The following is a 21,419-nucleotide window of genomic DNA, read 5'->3' as shown; positions in this document are numbered from 1 at the left end:
CAAAGGAGACGAATTATTAATGAAGTGAATGATTGTACAATTATATTTTTTTGCTCCCCACCAGGAATAATAGGATTTAGAGATTGTGCGTTCAGGAAGCAAACATTTTGAAATAAAATATCAGCGAATGCATTTATGTAATCAATGTAAAATTTCGGTGACTGTACGTGTTGTACAGAGTACTTATAAGTGTTAATTCCAGTGACAATGCAGTGTTGTAGACTGTGAAACACTGCTTGTTTTCAAATATTATTCTGTCAAATTATTTCATGTCTAGAATGTATGTATGCATATGGTGATTTTATATATATATATATATATATATATATATATATAGTGCAGAAAAAGTCCCGGAACGGTATAACGGTAAAAAAATACAGATCAGCAAAACAAAAATAACACGTATTAAATAGTTTTGAAAAAGCTATCCAACGATACCAAACGCATCCTCTTTTACCCACCCACCCTTCGGGGGTCACTTTAAAATTTCAAATGGAAACCCCTATTTTTTATTGCATATTTGGATTCTCCAGAAAAAAGTGACAGTGATTTGACCCAAAATTGAAAACAGTGCCTTCACGGATGGCACTTGAATACACCCCCCCCCCCCAAAAAAAGGGGGTGGCAAAACGCTATGAAAATGCGGCCTCGCAGTATCGTACTCTGGTCATACGGTTAGCATACTGGAATGTGGAATGAGAGGTCGTGGGTTCAATTCCCGCGCAGAGTAACATTTTAACATGAACTTTTTATACCCAAATAATGAATTCATACATTTTAACTTCGATAAAAATAATGTATCTGTCCACATTTATTAATTGGCAGGAAAATACAAATCAGGGTATGCCTAAGTAGGCCTAGCCCGAAAAAAACCGGGACCCACCTGAAAATATCCACTTTAAAACCCACCCGGGTTTTTGAGCTCCTTGTTAGTATATTATTGGTACAACTAAGGTGATCACATTGATTATTTGTGTGGGTGCCGGAGCCCCGAAGCACCCAAGTAGTCGGTGCGCATGCCTTAGTTTGTGGTAATTACAGAACAAATTAATGTACGGATTGTGTTTGTAGCCTATTTGAAGTAAATTATGCAATTTTTTATTTTAGAAAATACTTTCCGCGAATAGTGTGCTCCGCGACACCTGGAGACGTTATCACTGAGACACTTGACGAGTTTAAGGCCATAGGTGCCTGTATCAGCAGTAAATATGTAAATACATTAGTAAAACTATTAATAGTATTATTTCATACATTTGACGGTAACACAAGTATACTTCAGTTACATTTGGTTTTCCAACAACAGTAGTCTAATTCAGCCATTAGTTGCTACTCTTCAAATAAGCATCCTGTAAAATCAACACCAGCAATAGCGTAAAAATTCTTGTCAAATTTAAGAAGCTTAATGCTCGGAGTTCGCAGACTATGCACTGCTACTACTTCAAGTGCTAACGCTACTACTTAAGGTACCGTACTAATGGAAGTGTCGATGTACAGTAAAGAAAGCTGCATTTTCGGGGAAAACCCGCCGTGAAAGAAGTGCTCGGGAAATTCCGCAATTGAACGCACAAAGCATCGGATCTGGAAGATATTTAATTTCATTTAAGACATTTTGAAACATTCACTTTATACAATATGAATTATCTCTTTGTTAATTGTTTTAAATTCATTTTCGGGAAAGAACCGTCTTGCTAGCGCTAGGGAAATTACCATAATTGAACGCGCAAAGTATCGAAAGTAACTTCAACAATAAAACCATTTATTTTGCGCTGGAAAATATTTGTCATGTAAGACATTTTGAAACATTTATTTCATAATACATGAAATATATCTTTGTTTTAAATTAATATATTTGATACTCATATTTGGCGAACATTACTAAGGCTCCTGAGATGACTCGAACTACATGTGTTAGTTTGTCCCTGTACCACATCCATTATCATTACAGGGTACAACTTTCGATATTTTAAGTTTAAATTATCAGGGTACAAGCACGAGACACAATTTTCTATATAGATTTTGGCGGCATACCAACGTAAAATTTCAAAATGGCAGCCTTTTTTAAAAAAAAATAGCGGGTATCCACGAGACAAAACGCAACTGTTGGTCCATTAAATAGAAATTTTCACAGTAGAAGCACGAGACATTCTAAATGAGCTATATATGTATATATATATTAGCGGCGATCCAACGTAAAATTTCAAAATGGCGGCCAGTATTCAACTAGCGGATATCCACGCTGCAGGGTGCAATTTTCGGACTTTTAAGTTGAAATTATGAGGGTAGATGCAAGAGACATTCTAAATTTGCTGTATAATATTCTCGTCGATCCAATGTAAATTTTCAAAATAGCGGCCACTCTTTTCCAAAACAGTAGTGAACAGAAAACTGTTGCAAGTTGCGACAATGACAATCTTGAAATATAAATTACATTTTAACACTTATACCCCAAAGACATATTTTGAAAAAATCCAATTAAACCCGATAAAACCCATATGGGCCTAGGTGGTTTGGTTCTTTCAAACCCTGATACAAATAGCGACTAAAATTTTGCTTTTGTTGTAAATAACGATATCAACTCTATTACCCTAATAACCCTATTACTAAGGACTACTTCCGAAAGGTAGTTTGTAAAACAATTATCGAAATTTGTATTCTATGTAACTTTAAAAAAGTACTAATTGAAGTTAAAACGTATGGAATTTATTTGGGGAAATAAAAGATTGCCTTGAACGAGGATGGAACTCAGAACCTCTGACTCCGCAATCCAATTCACTATCCGTACGGCCACAGAGCACGGGACTAAAATTCTAATTTTCGTAATGTTTTGGTGCACCGCCTTTTTTGTGTGTATCGATTAAAGTGCCATCTGCGGAGACACTGTTTTCAAATTTGGGTTAAATCACTACAGTATCACAGAGATTTTGGTGACCTCTACAGCAGTATTTGCGTTAACTGAGAGAGACAGGGCAATGAAAATCTAAAGTACTTTAATGCCTAATACTATGATTACGATATCACGGATTTTGAATGAATACGAACAATGTTACACGAGATTTAATATTTGGCATTCTTCAACAGCATTTAGTTCGAAAAACTACTGAGGTGAGTACTACATCCAATTACAATGATAGCTTTTAATAGAAGTGAAAATCACAATGCCGTTTACATCAATCTGATCTCAAATCGTTATGAAGATATGGTGTTAAAGCTCGAAACACAAAATATTGTAATTTCGAGAACTTCTTGTAATTATACCTACCAAAAAGTTAAGAAAATAAAAAAATGTTCGAAGAAGTACCCACAAATACGCCATTTTAAACAATATCAAAAATTTTACTACTTTCCATATATCCCCAATGGTTTATGAATCAAATTGCAGTAAACAGCATTATGATCTTAATGTATATTGGAAACTATGCATGTAATCGGATGCAATATTTATTTACACACTTTTTCGAAATAGTCTTTTTGAAAAAGTCGAATTTTCAATTCCTTATAACTTCGTTTCTACTTGTTTGAAATAGGTTACATGATGATCGTAGTATTTGATATTATAGTACTTTTGCTGTACACTACCCAATCCGTCTTACTTACGTTATTACTGTTGTAGAACCCTCCAAAATTTGGTTGTTTCGAGATTTGTGATTCTGTAGCGTCTTTAGTTTAAAACACTAATTAAGTTTTTGTTTTATATGCAATTTGAAATATGTTCTAACTCACATAGTGCCATCTGAAAAAATACAACTTTATGTTGGGCTGGGAACAATGTTAACCTTCTGTTACCACATAATATTTTAAACTATGTCCCACCTGCCGATAGTTGTACGATACAAAATTTTAAGGGTTTTTTTGCTCATTAGAAGTTATAGGGGCTATCAAGATAAATGGTACATCCTGTGTATATATATTCTAAACATGGATTTAACTTGACGGAACAATATTTGGAAGAAAGCAAAATTCTAGCTAGTGCGCAACACTGCACTACTTCCCACAGCAACCCAACTCTTCTTCGGACGGTGGTTGTTGCCAGATACCCGATGTAATTAGGTAAAAGAAAGAAAAAAAGGAAAAACATGTGAAAAATAAAGACACAATGCTAATACTTTTTGTGATAAATAAAAGAAATCAGGAGAAAAAGGGGACGTTTAGCAACTTCTTTTCCTCTTTCTAACCGAGGGTCACCTACTATTTTCTGAGATTTAAGGCCAGTTGACGAGGGACAGAGCTATGGGAGTGTTCCGTGCAATTCGAAGAGCTGGGGAATCTTGTTCTGAAACAGCCTATAGATACCCTGTGCAGTACGAACGATCACCGAAATTTCACTTGATCGTTTAAATGCATTCGAGGATAGTTTAACTTCCAAATGTTACCGTTATATGAGCACGATTCCCGGTCGAAGAACACAACAATGTAATTTCACAATAATTCACTTTCATTAAATATTTGTCTTAATTAGGCTTAAGTGAATAAAAGTGGCGTAACAAAAAAAAAATCCACTTGTTCATTTGTTTCCTTCTAAACCATACGCTCCATAGCTTTGATATTTATGGCCAACAACCGAAATTGATCCACATCAACGTCCATTTAACTACATCAACACCCACTTTACAATTGACAAGCGATCCTCCTAAGACGACTCCTTAATCCCGTCCTCCGGTTTCAAACTACTTACATAATTTTATCATGCTGTTCCATGAGAAGCTTACATATGTAACTTTGTCTAGATACGGTTAATTTCAAATCAGTGTCAGGATTTTCTTATAAATTTAATTACCAATTCTGTAGGTAGATGCACGGGCTAGGGAAAAAAAAACTTATTTCTTAAATTTTCGCGGCATTTTTACCTGGGAAATGTTGGACTTTTTACACACTTCAAATGTTATGGAAACAGAACAGTACGGTTCACCTTGGTTTTCCCATTCTAATACGACAACCTATTTAATTATTGCATGCTAAGGAGAAAATACTTTCAACAATTCAAGAATTAAAGAATTTCGACATTAAATAAAAAAGAAAGTGTAAATCGGTGTAAGTGCAATCTACTTATAACGAACTGTGTATAGATCTATCAGGTTAACGTTTAACGACAAAAAGTTACAATAAAGTTTAATAGTGCGAGCAGTAACTGGTCTGAAAATTTAGTAGATTTAGATTAAAAAACGTTTGTGAATAAATTGTGATTAAATTAAAGCTTCATTATAACCATACATAATATATACTGAGACAACTAAAATTCGAGAGAACTTAGTAACTTTATAAACTGAACTGTCTGAAGCTTAGGATAAAAGTTCTAACAACAGACAACGATATGTATGACAAACTTGTTTTATATATTCAAAATTTATGTATGGTACTTTCTTCTTGCCTGCTAGATTGCATTCAGGCAACCAAAACGACAGTTGGATATGGTGGTTGCATAAATAAACTTGTTAGAAAAAATGCAATGCCAGTTTACAAATAATGAACATAGCCAACCACAAGCTGAACACGGAACTCACAACGACTGGATGTACAAACGCATTTCCTTAACTGCACAATTTACTACAGGGAAACATAAGTGGTACTCCAACAAGAAAGTTGTACGTCAAAAAACCTGAAATTTCATTTCTTTTCCTAAAAAAGCTGGCTTTATATCAGGAAAAACCAACGTCCCAAAAATTAGGCTATTTTCTTTATATAGTTTCATTTGAAGTTTTAAGTTTCTAATTTTATAAATATGGGCATCGGTTAACAGGCTACGTTAAGTGAGTGCTATTGTTAGTAATGAACTGATAGCTTTGCAGTGAATTTACTGGGAAAACTCAAACTCTTTCGAATAATTGGCATAGCGTAAAAAAAAAAAAAAAAAAAAAAAAATTAACTGTATATATAAATACTTACCAAGGTCTCCTACATATAGTTTGCAGTCTGAAGACCCTGAATCTCTGTATCTCGACATTATATCCTGAAACGAAAATTATACACATAAAAAAATCCCTTTATCGAAACTACAATCATGACTAGGTTGTACAGTAAGGGACACATTATAAGACGTTGAGTAACTATTTTCATACTAAAAAACTTCTTAGTGGACTGTGGCTAAATTATCATCAAACACAAATATTCAAAATTATTAACTGCTGCGCACACAATCGAATCCTTTCATATAAAATAAGTGACAGTAGTTTATCCTTAATAATTTGCCTGAATTTACAACTAATTTACATCTTTTTCTAACGTTTTAAAAAATAAATGTTCGCTGTGGAGTCCACGTATGTGAAAGCTATCTTCTGGAGTTTCCCATAAAGGTAGGATGAATACTGTCAATCTATTGAAATAATGATAGTAACTTTACAAAAGAAATGAACGCAATATGATGAAACAATATCTGCATGTATGAACAAAGGCATAAAAAAAAGTATGTTTCTCACTTCTGGAAAAAGTAATCAATACTTTATTAGTCAAAGCTACTAAGTCAGAATTGGCTGGATTAAACCAGAGAGAAAATTGATAAGTGTTCGTAAATGCTATGACAAGCACTTATTATTTTAGGATTAGCATCCTAATAAGGTTTAGGTCTCTGAGAGCAAGAGAAAGAGCTATTTATTTAATTATCTAAACAAATAAATAGTCTGCGAAGCGAATTTGAAGTGGAACTATTGATGACTGCATTGAAAAAATCATCCGTCTCTTAATTTCAATCTTAACTGTAGGAGTAAGTCCCAAATCTGCAACAATACACAATGGACCTTATGTAGAGTCGTTCGCGTCAGAATGACTGCATAAGGCCCAATATGTTCTACAAGAATGTGATTGCTTTTAGTCAATTTTCACTGAAAAAATGCTATATACAATCGCGTATAACGAACTACCTCATTACGGACCCAGTTCAACTGCAAGGAATTAAGATCTGAAATCATTAGAAAAAAAAAAATACACCATACGACGAAAATAGATATTTTCTTTACGAATTTTATCACAAAACTACTTTCTTTTCATCGAGCGCGGAAATATCACTCCTGTCCCGTTATTTTAAATTCAAGTAATGGGAATGATGGAGAAAGATGAAAAAATGTGCGTCATACTGTATCAAAATCTAATACTTTTCCAAAAGGAATAATCCGATCCGGAAGGCATTTGCGGCCGATTAGTCCCGGTTTCGAGTTCAAATGGAGGACAATTTCTCTCGGATGTAAGTCGAGAAGCGGTTTGGATTCCGTTTTAAGCATATGTTACCCCTTCCAGCAAAACCTGGCTTTTGCATAACACTAAGGCGAAACAAATTTATTTCTATCCATATGTGATATAAATACATAGGGCAAATTATTTAAACCAAAAAAGTTTTTTTTTCTTTTTTTTTTTTTAATAAAAACCGTGGTTTTTGCCAACCATTGGGCCATCATAATCAACTGTTGAAAAATTACAAATCTTTTACGATTTGCGTATAAATATTGCGTCCGGATTTATGCATAAAAACTACAGTGCAAACAACACAAAACAAGCTGTATTAGGTAGCCACTAAGAAGCACGAATGCCATCTAAACGAATCAGAATAGGATGAAGCTGGAGAGCCCGAGCATGAGCGAGGGTAGTGAAAACTAGTAGGTTTTGGCAATTATATGAGGTTCAATAGCAGTTGCCATGGATTCATACCAAAGTGTTTTCAAAACTAGAAACAAACTGACGCTTGGAGAAGCACGTGGTACCTATTGCCACTTCGTGCGCACCCCGGTGATTCCTCAAGTGGAACTGTCTTGTGAGTCTTAACGAAAATCTCTAAATATTGGTTTGTTTGGGCGGATGAAAGAATATGTTTATTGTCCCAGTTTGTGCGTTAGAAAGGAGAAAGCCTCTATATATATATATATATATATATATATATATATATATATGTGTGTGTGTGTGTGTGCGTATGTGTGAGAGAGAAAACAGAAATAAGATCTTGCTTGTGATTTAAAGAAAGTACTACATTTTTATGTGTTCTTTTTAAAACAGTGGAACATTCTTTTAAAATGCTTATAAGGAAAAGATAAATGAAAAATAGATTTAAAAAATCATTAAAAAAGAAACTATAAAGTACTACTGAATATCTGGATTCATCAGGAAATTTTTTGCTGGGGTTTATGCATTTGTTAGGAGTTCTGCCCTGTCGCGACAAAACGCTGTAACTTTGGCGGAGCAGTTTTGAGAAAAAGAGCCGTAAAGTCGCTACAGACCGGCTAATTTCCTACTTACATCGAAATTCTCTTTGGTATATTTTCAAAAGTATTTGACTCAGCTCAATGCTGGGCCTGGTGAACATAAGTATCGGTGGGGGAAATTCAAAAATGCTTATAGCGACAAAACAATGTAACTCAAGTTACAGCGTTTTGTCCCGACACGGCAGAGTTTGTCTACAAATAGCTACAAATAAATGATCCTGGTTCCGCATGGTTGTAGAGTTTCAGTGCCAAGGCTATGTGAGGCCAAGGTGGAATTTACTGCCTGTTGGCTCAGAAAATTGCGGGTCAAGTGGCTCACCGAGAATCGAACTTAAGAGGCCGCGTATATAAAGAAACCGTGGTCAATAGCGTCTTTGTTGCGAAGAAACAAGGTTCATTTTTAACTTTTTTGAGTTTAACGTCTAATTTCAAGAGCATATATCACTTGTGGCTCCACTGTTCAACGTAGAATTCGAACCACACACCATCTTTCGGGAAGCGAACCCTTGATCTCTCACTAAAGACGAAAAAGCGCGTTACTAAGTAACTCATATTGAATATGCAATGTTTGCAGATGTTCATTACTAATAATTTTTTTCAAGTGAAAAAATATCAAATTCTGAAAATAAGGATGATACGTGAAGCTAACTGTCTATCCTATTCCATTGATGAATATAAATAACACGAAGAAGTGTATTCAAAATCATTGCTACAAACCGTAATTACACAAAATTTCCTTTCCAATGTCTATAAAGAAGTCAATACTACACTGAGTAAACCTGCTTGCAAGAAACAAGTATTTCTTCAATGGGATAAGCAAACAATTTTTGGTTCCCGCAATTAATTTTCTGAGTTTCATGAGTTCGGACGTTTAACAGAAAGAATGTCCTTCAGTTCACCGGACATTATTTAAAGTATGTATTCGTTATATACATAAATATGCATAAACCTACAACATATATTTTAGCACACGATATTATTATTAATAAAGAAACAAAAGACAAACAGCTTTTTCCTTCTGAAAACACGTGTTTACCAGCGGCAACATTGGAATGTCAACGTCTGTTGTGAGGGCAACCCTCCAGCCACTGTTGCTAAAGGACGTTTATGATTAAACCAGGGTTGGCAGAAACCATGGTCTTTATTGAAGAAAGAAAAAAAAAAAAAAATTTTATGCTGGAAGGGGTCACATAAGCTTAAAGCGGAATCCAAACCTCTTCTCGGCTTATATCCAAGAGACATTGTCCATTTGGACACGAACCCGCGGCTAATTGGTTACAAATACGATTGCCGACTCACTCACGAAGGACTCCTCATAAAAATACGTTGTATTGGTGTTTACATAGGCCTACTTGTTAATATAATTGTCAAGAGTCATTTTAGGACAAAAAGATAAACAGTTACACAAGTAAAAACATTATACAGAACTATATATAAATCGGGAAATTCCCGCCTTAGCCACTCGGAAAATTCTATTATTACTTTAAATGTAAAATTTTAAGGTCAACGTATCATAATCAGTACGCTAAAACTTGAGGTACTAAATTATAAATTTGGTACGTAGATATCATTCAATAAAACTAAAGTCAAATCCAAGCTGATGTTGGAAGCTACGTAGGCAGTTGATAAATTTCGCCAATTTCTATCAATATGCTTAAGCAACCTTGGCTTCTTTATAAAACAACAGGCATTTATTCAAGTAGAAATATATAATCTGGTTTCATTTCGTATGTTTAGGCTTAAAATCCCTATGAAATACCAACGTTAATCACAGAGACTTTCGCTTAAAGGGACACCTCAAATCGCTACTTGGACACGGGACCCCTTGATTAAAAGGTGAAAAGTAGATAGGATAAACGTAATGCGGGTGGTTTGATATGTGGAAACGTCACCATGAAGTTAACACGATTTACATTTTTCGCTTTTTTTTTTTTAACCAGTTTGTTTTTATTAAAACCAGCTGGTTTAAACCAGCCAACCCTGGATTAAACCCACGCTGAATGACCGCAATAACTATGTGACGTAGATTCCCTTCTTCAAAATTACACGTGTTTTTGAGCTGTCAATTTGTTTCTAGTTTTGAGAGCACCTTAGAAGCGCTTCACTTGTAAAATACAATTTCTGTACACTGTGTAGAAATACATCGCCGGTGGACAATAGTTATTATACAGTCATCTTGCACACGCACTCACTTATTTTATCCGTCGTAAACTACTTGTGATGTTTTTACGGCAAGGTTCTAGAACACAGCTCCCCCTCCCCATTTAGCTGTAATAAGGACAGAAAGCAACGAGCCCTGCGGGGCTCTAACCCGCGTTCACTCGCTAACGCTCGTTCGGCAAAACTCTGTGATTTAATTATTAAACTTTGGTACAGAAAGGAACCAACCTAGATACTAACCTATATCGGGGTACCTGTGTTCTAGAACCTTCCCTGTTTTTACACTAGTAGCCCTACACTTGTAAACAAAATACAGGCGAATTACTTTGTATTTAACTATCACTTATAGAAATTTCTTCTTTATAAACATGTCTCTTCATGCAAAGTATTAAGCCTTACCCGTAGATCTTCCAAAATTTGGAGCGCCAAAATTAAACTAGCACCAAATAATCAGTGCTGCTCATTCAAATTCGAGAAGAGAGGAAAAACTTATCTCGTAGGCAACACTAATTCACCCAAGTTTTAGATCTCAAACACCGTTTAATGCAAAACAATTCTTGGGTTAACTTTACAACGCCCGCTCCTGCAGGTATACTCACTCAGAAACGAGAAATTACACACTAACAATTTTATGAAAATGGATCAAAACTTACTTAACCTTAAGCTAACCCGTTCCTAATCCCTACCCTACTCTACTATACTTTTTAAAAGGGCAGCCGGAGCGTGTCTTGTAAAGTTTACCCCTATTTTTTCTAACCTGGATACATTTCACGCAATACTTATCCGCATTGCCTGGTCTACTCAATTATACCTCCGAATCGGACGTATGCCCTACAAGCAATGGATCTGGCTACCTCGAAGACTTTAAGTGTAAATGTAATTTTCTCCTTGCTCACTTCACTAGCCCAGAGCAATTTGCTACCAACAATGAACATAACTTTCGATCTTAAGCGTGTAACTTTCGATTTGTAAATGTTGTCTCTTCAAATGTATGCAAGAGCTTACTATATTAACTAAAATGAAGATCATTTAGTTTTGCATCCCACGTACGTGACGTGTACTCAAGGAGCCGATGTTGCGAAAGAATGAAATGATGGAATGAATAGGGAGACATCACAGAAAACAGACGAAACACTGTGCTTATCAATAGCAAAGCCCACTTGACGAGAGCTAAACATTGTTCAGAGTAAGGTCTAAATTCCGATAAACAAAATACTTGTATCCTTCCGCTTGTCACAAATATGATTGGCTAGTGATGTATCACTCCCACTCCCCACGGGGAGGAGCAAATTATACACGTGCATTTTGATAATACTGTCTCGTGTTGTTCAGATACTTACAACAGCAGCAGAAAAGAAATTCGAAAAAGAAAAAAAAAGTATTTCAATTTTGCTCGTAAACAATTGTTGCTTGGTAAGTAAAAGTTTGCCTTGTTGGTGTTTCACCACGGAACTCGCGAAACCGGGATTCATGCCATCTTTCAGACTCTAAAAGCAGAACACCAGTCCACAGCTAAGCAAGCACCATAATTACTGCGCATGCTCAGTGTTTTCTATTGTTTATTAGCCACATTCGATTGTAGTATTACTAGATAATCCGTATTATAGTTTTGTCATTTATAATAATATCGCAGTTGGATATAGTATACATGAAGCTGCATCAGTTCCGAAAGGAGCAGGACGCTCATACTTTTAGGGATTATTCATTAAGTATGTACGAACTTAGAAAGGGGGTAACAAAGCGACTTTTATTTACTTATCGACTGATACGAAAATAAAAAAGAACGTACCTGAACTTTATATTTGCATGTGTAGTGCCATTGTACTTAATCTATGACTGTGTGTGTGGGGGGGGGGGGGGGGTTAACGCATATCGCACGTCTTGTGCACATGGATACTTCTTACCCATGGATACTTCTTTCTTCTACGTTGAAAATGTATGTTATTTCTTGTAGAAGTGGTAATAAAATACAGAAGAAACGCAGATCAGGTGGTTCTCATGTATACTATTTACCTAGCAGTTTTATATGAAGCTTCATAGTGAAAGGGGTTAAGTTCCAAAGTTGGGCGTCCATTTCCAGCAAAATTTTTAAAATTTACAGGAAAGATATGGATAACTTGATCGTTTGTGTTCTTGATAATATATAAGAGTCTCGAAAAATCTGTTTATTTGTTATATATAAGCGGTTATAAACATGGAACCATACGGCGAGCGGAGGGAACTACTTGGCGCAAGGTAACCAAACAGTTGCATTGTAGGAAAGAAACGAGCATTTATGTTATCTACATAGCGAATGTACAAGGGCAATGAACTAACAGTTTTAACATATGTGAAGCAATACGTTGATAACGAGCAAAATCTTTTAAAAGTTTGTGAAGAGCAAAGATTAATGAACCTAATAACAAATTGCAGAAAGTGTGCAAAGGGGATAACAGCAAAAAAACGTGGCGAAAGCGGACGCCCAACTTCGGAATAAATGCCGAAAGTAATAATGCAATCACATGAACTATTTTGCGGAATAGTACAATCGTCGGTAGGACAACAGCAAATCAGCGAGATTTAGTTTCACGTGGCTTTGTTTATCGCAGATCAGAGCTTACGCCGAACAATATATAGGATTGTACCATGGACATCTCCGAGCAGAGTTAAAGGCTTCACTACCGAACAACCCAATTCATAAGCATGTACATAATTCAAAAATAAAAAGGCCTATGTTTAGCAGAAGGGATCCAGCAATTTTTTTTTTTTCGTAAAAACATTACAATTCAGTAATTTCTCTTCAGTTTAGGTAAGGTAAATTTAGGTTAGGTTAGGTTAGATTATGTTATGTACAGCTCCAGCATACTACTAATTCTATTCCAGCTCCGCTTATTTCTACTAATATTAGTTCTAAGCACTTGCATCATCCATTTCTCCTGTAAATTTTGTACTTTTTACGTCTTCTGGAGCACTTCTGCTAAACATAACTCAAATAAAATAATTTGTATATAGCTGACTTCTGTATATCTATAACCTAACAAAGTACAAAAGTACACCGAACTTCTTTCCAGTACACACGAACACAGCAGGCATGCTCTTGAGAAAAAAGAAACTAATGTTTACTGGCATATATATACAATGCAGAAATTGCACTAGAACTCACTACTCGACTCACGACAAAGAAGAAAATTTCCTGATTTAGGTACGTTCAAATACTCTACACCATGTGCTAATTTCATTCTCAATACAAACAACCGTGTATACACATCACATCAACTATTTAATAACCAGTTATTTGTTTCAAACACCACACATAACAACCCACATCTACTCTGATCAATATAAGCCATCCACGAAAAGATACTTAATACGAATACAATATCTATAAAATTACCTTATAGACACAGAAACCAGTTCATTAAATTACTTTAGAACTTAAAACACAACACACTCCACCACCTAAAACTATTCCAAGATGGCTGCCTCTTGTCTTCACGCGCAAAAATCGCAACTTAGATACCTGTGTAGGATTACTTTATCGTAAACCACATAAAGCGCTCATCCTTGCTATCAATATTCTAAAAGTGATCAATGTTTGCGGCGTAGTAATTGACAGAAATTCCATACCACACTGAATCAACACAAGAAAAATTGGTGGTTTATTTAACAATAAACGCATAGGAGTTACAAATATATATTGTATTTTTGAGTAGGATTGCGATTCGCAAATTTTGCTCAGACCAATACAGAATGAACCCCAAAATATTTTTAAGTCTATGATAATTCTTAAAATTAGTTAAATTTCAATGGTGGCACCAGAGTTCTAAAACAGGAAAGTCACATCAATAAGGGGGGGGGGAAGCTAGATCCTTTCCAACTTTAAGACGTTTAGTGTTTTTTTTTTTTTAACATTGAAGGCGTTTTTTAAAAAGTCTGATGTGAAGCACTAAAATTGCAGGAAAAATAACAAGGAATTTGTCATTTCATGTACACATTGCAATATATATCTCTCATATATAAAATGATTTTAAATACTTTACTCGGTACCAGTAGCGTAGCCAGGATGTGTGTTTGGGGGGAGGCAAGTGCTGTTATAGGTACATATAGAAAAATTACAAACAAAAAAATATATAAACATAAAAATATATAAAAAATTACAAACATCAAAGTACCAAATTACATTATCGGACCTCTTTGGGGGGGCCGGCCCCTCCGGGCCCCCCCCTTCCCTACGCCACTGCTCGGTACAAAAAATACAAACTATTTGCCCCCCCCCCCAACTGGTCTAGTGGCTAGCACGTCCACCTTTGGTGCAGGGGGTCCCGGGTTCGATTCCCGGTGGGAAAGCCTTTGTGATTTTAAGGCCGGGCCTCCATTGCTTCCGAATGCGATTGCAAATGCGAACTGCGAATATATGTGTCTCTACTACATCCGAAGTTTTGTGAATGCGAATCAAGTTGGAATGTCTCTTTCAAAGCTTCAATGTGAAATATTTTTGCTTGAAAATTGTACCTTAAAGTCTTGAGAGCCTAAATAACAATAATATCTATTAATATCCTTTGTGTGCAAAATAAAGTGAATGTCGCTTCCGTTATTATTATGGTTCCGTGATAACAGCTACCGTACTATTTTCACTTTAAAATAAATTAACAAAATAAAATTAGAGATTACAGAATCAAGCTACTTTCTAAGAAAATTTTCTCCATGAGTAAAGAAACCCATTTTTGCTATTTCAAACATATTTGTCAATAATTACATGTATTCGTAAAATCATTATTTGAGGAACAAAAACGAAATATAAATTGAATAAAATGTTGCGGTTCGTGTATTAATTAAATCTTCATATTTTAAAGACAAAACAAAAGAAAATACACATATCTTTCACTCAAAGTTCCTTACTTACACCTGCCCATAATTTGTTCACGAAGTGTCGTTTGTGTAATCTGGATGAGCTTGGTTCTACAATGGAACTTTATCAAAAACACAATTCATTGAAGCATCAACATCTATTTCCATCTTTATTTTTATTTTTTACTTATTTTTTTTTAACTCCGCACCTCACAACGTCGTCTGCTTTCATGCAAAAACACCTTTCTTCTCTCACGTAGCGCTCAATTCCTCTGCAGACGATTCTCCATTGGCACGAATTCGAACGAAAAATCCCAGCATGTTGGGATCGTTCGCATTCGCATCTTTTCGACGGTTTTCGCAATTCGCAGGTCGGAACTAGTCAAGGCGCTCCAATTTATTTACGCGTGCTGGGAAATTCGCAATCGCATTCGGAAGCAATGGAGGTGCGGCCTTACTGTCCTCGATGTTTGTGTGTTCGTGTCTCTGTCGTTCTAGGTAAAGACAGTTAACCCAGTAAAGCAGTCATTCTAAAAGTGGGGTTGGCGAACCCCTGGGGGTAGCGGGACCTAGCCAGGTGGTCCGTGACGCCTAAAAGTTGAAATGTGTTGTAATAAAATGGAACTCACATCAGTTATGCAAGACGTATTTTTAAGATTAACAAACTGCAGCTGTGGGTAGTACTAGCATAAAACAGTAACTATTCATTATTTCCAGTGCCCAAGGATTTCATTGATTCTTCAGGTGAAAAACGCTCTGCTTAAATGCACAAATTACTTGTAGGACACTTGAAAGCATTAGCTGCAAGTTTTTGATAATATATATATCCCTGTCCCATAACATGGTAATTCTTTGATTGAAAATCATTTCACTAATCTAGTAATCCATGGCATACAAGGTATGAATCTAACACAGAACAAGAACAGCTTTTGGAACTACCTTACGATATTTCATGGAAAAACTTTTTCAAAGAAAAAGAATTTTGTAGCTTTTGGTTGCGTGTGCGTTGTGAGTATGAAGAGTTGTCTAAGGAGGCATTAGTAGTTATGGGGCATCTTTTCGTCACTCATGAATATTCATGAGTGTCGATAATTTTGACATGGTAGCAGTTCCTAATGCACGTTTGAAAAAATGGATACACCCTTTTACGCATATTAATGACACATAATGTATGCAGGTGCAGCCGGAGGTTGTATAAAGAACATGACACATAATAAATGTTTCCGGTTAAAAGAAATGTTAATTGGACAAGCAGAATACAGCAAAAACCTTTCGGAAATAAAATATGCAGATCACACACGTAGAACAAGGTAATATATTGTTGGATTCATTAATATTCAGCACATGTAACGCGGCAGCTGCTGGAGAATATTCTAGAAATTTGGATCGTTGGAATGAGTGAAAGAAAGTACTGGAAACGTCGAGATCTTTTTTTTTAACTTATTATTGTTGGAATAGGGGAAAGAACACTCTCGAAACTTCTGGAAAGATTGAAGGGTATAAAAATAATGATTTATTTGCACGATGTGTACATTTAGAAAGAATACAGCAGGAACATCAAGTGTTAAGTTTGCGAAGAAGATATTTTACTACTAGGAGAGATTGGAAGATTGATAAGTAATAACGTTGTAGTTTTCTTGTATTATACTTGTTCATTTTTATATGGGAAAGGGACATATTGTAATTGTCTGGAGTATAAGGGGACGGAACTGTTTGGTTTTATCGGGAATTGATTGCGGATTTTCCGGCATTGAAAATGATATGACTCGGTGTACTTTTACGGAATTATAACTTGACTAAGATATAGTATAATGTAATATGGAGGGTACAGGGATTTAATATTGGTCATTGCACTTGAATTCGAACCAAGATTTTCTTACATGGAGAACCGTACGCTAAATATTTTGCTTGCAGTGCGAACTTGTTACTTATACATAACTATGAATTGTGTATGACATAACCGGTATATATAAATTATATTGTACAGAAAGTTAGCAGAATGCGCCCCCGGGAATCGAACCAGAGCTCTTCCACGTGAAAAGCCGTACGACAAACATTTTGCTTGCAGTGTGAACTTGTTACTTATATATAGCTATGAATTGTGTATGACATAACCGGTATATATAAATTATATTGTACAGAAAGTTAGCAGAATGCGCCCCGGGAATCGAACCAGAGCTCTTCCACGTGAAAATCCGTACGACAAACATTTTGCTTGCAGTGTGAACTTGTTACTTATATATAGCTATGAATTGTGTATGACATAACAGGTATATATAAATTATATTGTACAGAAAGTTAGCAGAATGCGCCCCCGGGAATCGAATTACTATTCTCCCACGTGGAGAACCGTACGACAAACATTTTGCTTGCAGTGCGAACTTTTTACTTATACATAGCTATGAATTGTGTACGACATAACAGGTATATATAAATTATACTGTACAGAAAGTTAGCAGAATGCGCCCCGGGAATCGAATTACCATTCTTCCACGTGGAGAAGCGTACGACAAACATTTTGCTTAGCAGATGTTGTTACTTATATGTAGCTATGAATTGTGTAAGACATAACAGGTATATATAAATTATATTGTACAGGAAGTTAGCAGAATGCGCCCCCGGGAATCGAACCAGAGCTCTTCCACATGGAAAGCCGTACGACAAACATTTTGCTTGCAGTGCGAACTTGTTACTTATACATAACTATGAATTGTGTAAGACATAACAGGTATATATAAATTATATTGTACTGAAAGTTAGCAGAATGCGCCCCCGGGAATCGAACCAGAGCTCTTCCACGTGAAAAGCCGTACGACAAACATTTTGCTTAGCAGATGTTGTTACTTATACATAGCTATGAATTGTGTAAGACATAACAGGTATATATAAATTATATTGTACAGGAAGTTAGCAGAATGCGCCCCCGGGAATCGAATGAGTATTCTCCCAGGTGGAGAACCGTACGCTAAATATTTTGCTTGCAGTGCGAACTTGTTACTTATACATAGCTATGAATTGTGTAAGACATAACAGGTATATATAAATTATATTGTACAGAAAGTTAGCAGAATGCGCCCCCGGGAATTGAACCAGAGCTCTTCCACGTGAAAAGCCGTACGACAAACATTTTGCTTAGCAGATGTTGTTACTTGTATGTAGCTATGAATTGTGTAAGACGTATAACTGATATTTAGAAAGTATATGGTAAGAAGGAAATTTTATTGTGTAGGGAGTTATGACACTGTCGGAACTCGAACCAGGGTTGTCCCAGGTGGAGAACCGCACGCTTGCTTGTACTGTAGACTTTTCTCAGCTATAAATGGTATATTTTTACTGTGTATGAACAAACTTATATTGGATAGGTAGTTAACAGAATTGAATTGAATTTCAGTTTAGTGTCCCTTTCAGCAGCGAGGCTATATGAGACGTGGACCTACTGATTAACGTGGAATCCGAACCACATGAGCTCCCGCCGGGAATCGAACCCGGGTCTCCCGCGCCAAAGGCGCGTATGCTAACCGCTTAGCCAGGGAGGAGCTCAGGTAGTTAACAGAATCTGCACCGCGAATCGAACCATGGCTCTCTTACATGCAAAGCCAATATGGTTGAGAACGTTAGTGCTATGTTGAATATCATATTTTGTAATTTGAAAAGTCATAACACGGTAACTAATTACAGTTTTTTTCTTTTGTTTTTAGGTGCTGAAGCAAATAATAAAGTGATAGGAGCGAGAAAAAGCAGAGAGCACGAAAGGCGTGGATTTGAATTGGATTATCACTTAAACAGAGATAAATTAATATTCGGTAAGTATTATTATTATTATTATTATTATTATTATTATTATTATTATTATTATTATTATTATTATTATTATTATTGTTGTTGTTGTTGTAAACTTTTGTGTTTTATTTCATAAACGCTAGTGTAACAATGAGGATATATGGCGACAGAACGTTTAACGTTACCGCAGATTGAACTTAAGGGTTTTTCATGTTGAAAGCTAATGCAATAAAAAGAGACCCGAGATTGTTTGAACATATTACCCAGGACGAAATGTAGTAGTGAAGTTGAAAGGGAAACTTTATACGTATATTTTGTAATTGGAAGTCGTAATACAGCAAGTAACTAATTATTAATTTCTTTTATTGTTTTAGGTGGTGAAGGAAATAAAAAATCTTAATAGAAATACTGGAGAACAAACCTTATTTTCCTGAATTGTTTGCTGTTGAAATATAGTGGTGTTTTTTAGTGAAAAGGAGTTATAGATTGGTTTTAAAACATGGATTCAATGAAACCGTTGGATCTTAGTACAAGAGGTGAAAGTGATTTTACAGAATTGTCATCTTTGCAGGGAACAGAGGTTTTATTCCAACCGGTGGTGATTTCGCACTTTCCACCACTGGAAACAGAAGCTACCCTGGCCAACTTGGATGTATTACCGGAAACAGAAGTTTCACCCCAACCGGTGGTGAGCCCGCAACCTTCGCTACTGGAAACAGAAGTTACTCCGTCTAAAGTGGATGTATTACCGGGAACAGAAGTTTCATCCCAACCGGTGGTGAGCCCACAACCTCCGCTACTGGAAACAGAAGTTTTTCCGTTACTTGATGTTGAAAACGAAATAGAAGAATATCCCCCTACACCTTCACCAACAGTGAGTAATTCCCCGGTGCAGAATTGGGAGTTGGAAGAATTTTTGAAGTTACCATGTGAGTGTACTGTGGAACGTACATCATTGGATTGTATAAAAGAGTTTATAATATATTGGAAACCAGACGATATTTGTATTTGTATTGCATGCGGTTTTTTGGAAGGTGGACAGTTAAAGCATGATTGTTTTATGTTGGATACGGAATGTCTTGAACGGAAAGCTATAGAAACCATAACAAAAGTTGAGGTTCGTAAAGAATTATTATCAATTTACAGAAAAAAGCATGGACATTTGTTTTTGATTACATGGAACTTTATTGAACGTTCCCGAGATTTTGTGTGTGACTTTGAATACAGGCCCACTCTATTAAAAATTTTACTAGAAAAAGATTTTGGGAAATATAGTGATATGGTGTAAAAAATGTACAAGAAGAATGTACGAAAGTATGTTAAAAGTAAGCTTAGTGTGAGTAAAAGATTTTTTATATTGAAGTAGAGTGTAGAATATATTGCCAATAACAATAAGACAAATATATATTTTTGCATTTATGTATTTTATTATAATGGAATATAAGTTTATGGAGTATATTTGGAAAATAATAGAACATACATCATGATGTTATATTAACGAATGGTTTCTTGGAAAAGATTTATTTTGTATTGCCTTGAAACATATTATTAAACAGAGAATTTGAATAAAATATTATTTGATTGTAATATAAGACACAGAATGCATAGAACAGTTTATTAAATGTAAGGAAAAAACGTGTTTTACACATGAGCAGAAGCTTTTATTGTAGGTATATAAATAGATGTATTACACTTGAAAAAGTATTTATTTGATTTGTTTTTGCTGAAGAGCAGAAAAATGAGTAACATGGAGACTGTTTATGTTTCACCTAGAGAAAAAGAAATTCAGCGTGAAAACGAAAAACCTATACTGTTAATTCAGCCGTCTGACCCCGATTTGCCAGATGAATTACGTGATAAAGTGAGAATCATATATCCATCACAAGAAATAGAAGAAGTGTATTATTTTAGACGCTATAATAGATATAATGATGAAATACTCCCGGAAAGTGATGATGATGGCAGTGTTTTAAATATTAACTGTTTTGAACTGGAAGCTAATGAGTGCGAGTGTACTAGTGAAACTATTAGTCATACATGTGTTATACAATTATTTAATAAGTACACGCCAAATTCAGTATTATTATGTGAAGCATGTGTTGAACATAATGAAAATGAAAAAGATCACAACTGTTTGCTGCAGTATGATTACGAATTATTACAAAAGGTGTGGACGATCTTAATTAAACGTGAAATGAGAGAGAAAATCTATAAACTTTATTTAAAGAAGCATTTTAAAGGTTGTAATATTAAGAACACTTATACTTTGGAGAAAAATTTTAATCTGGTATATGAATACATTACAGAGTGTGATTGTTATATCAAAGAAATAGTAGAAATGTTTTTAGAAAAAGATAAACAATTATTTAATTCTGTAAATGAACACTGAGACACTGTAGCATATGCATTTGATTGTGTATGAATAGAAGAACATATTTATCCTCATATATATATTAGGGCTAAATACTTTGA

General features: G+C 35.3%; 1 protein-coding gene across 2 annotated transcripts in view; it reads right to left on the bottom strand.

The window, feature by feature from the left end:
* The window catches only part of LOC145686170 (serine/arginine-rich splicing factor 7-like), a 56,119-nt gene extending 42,268 nt beyond the window's left edge, over positions 1 to 13,851 (bottom strand). For both annotated transcript variants that reach the window (XM_081759187.1, XM_081759188.1), the window contains exons 1-2: positions 13,714 to 13,851; positions 5,881 to 5,944 (exon numbers count right to left, since the gene is read on the bottom strand). In XM_081759187.1, the coding sequence (XP_081615313.1) occupies positions 5,881 to 5,938 (58 nt within the window). In that variant the 5' untranslated portion in view covers positions 5,939 to 5,944; positions 13,714 to 13,851. The remainder of the gene's footprint in view (positions 1 to 5,880; positions 5,945 to 13,713) is intronic.
* Positions 13,852 to 21,419: the final 7,568 nt, after the last annotated feature.

The sequence above is a fragment of the Thermobia domestica genome, chromosome 5 (assembly GCF_964235325.1).
Source record: "Thermobia domestica chromosome 5, izTheDome1.hap1.1, whole genome shotgun sequence".
NCBI classification, from domain to species: domain Eukaryota; kingdom Metazoa; phylum Arthropoda; class Insecta; order Zygentoma; family Lepismatidae; genus Thermobia; species Thermobia domestica.
Note: the sequence above shows the minus strand (reverse complement) of the source record. Positions and strands in the feature narration are given on the sequence as shown.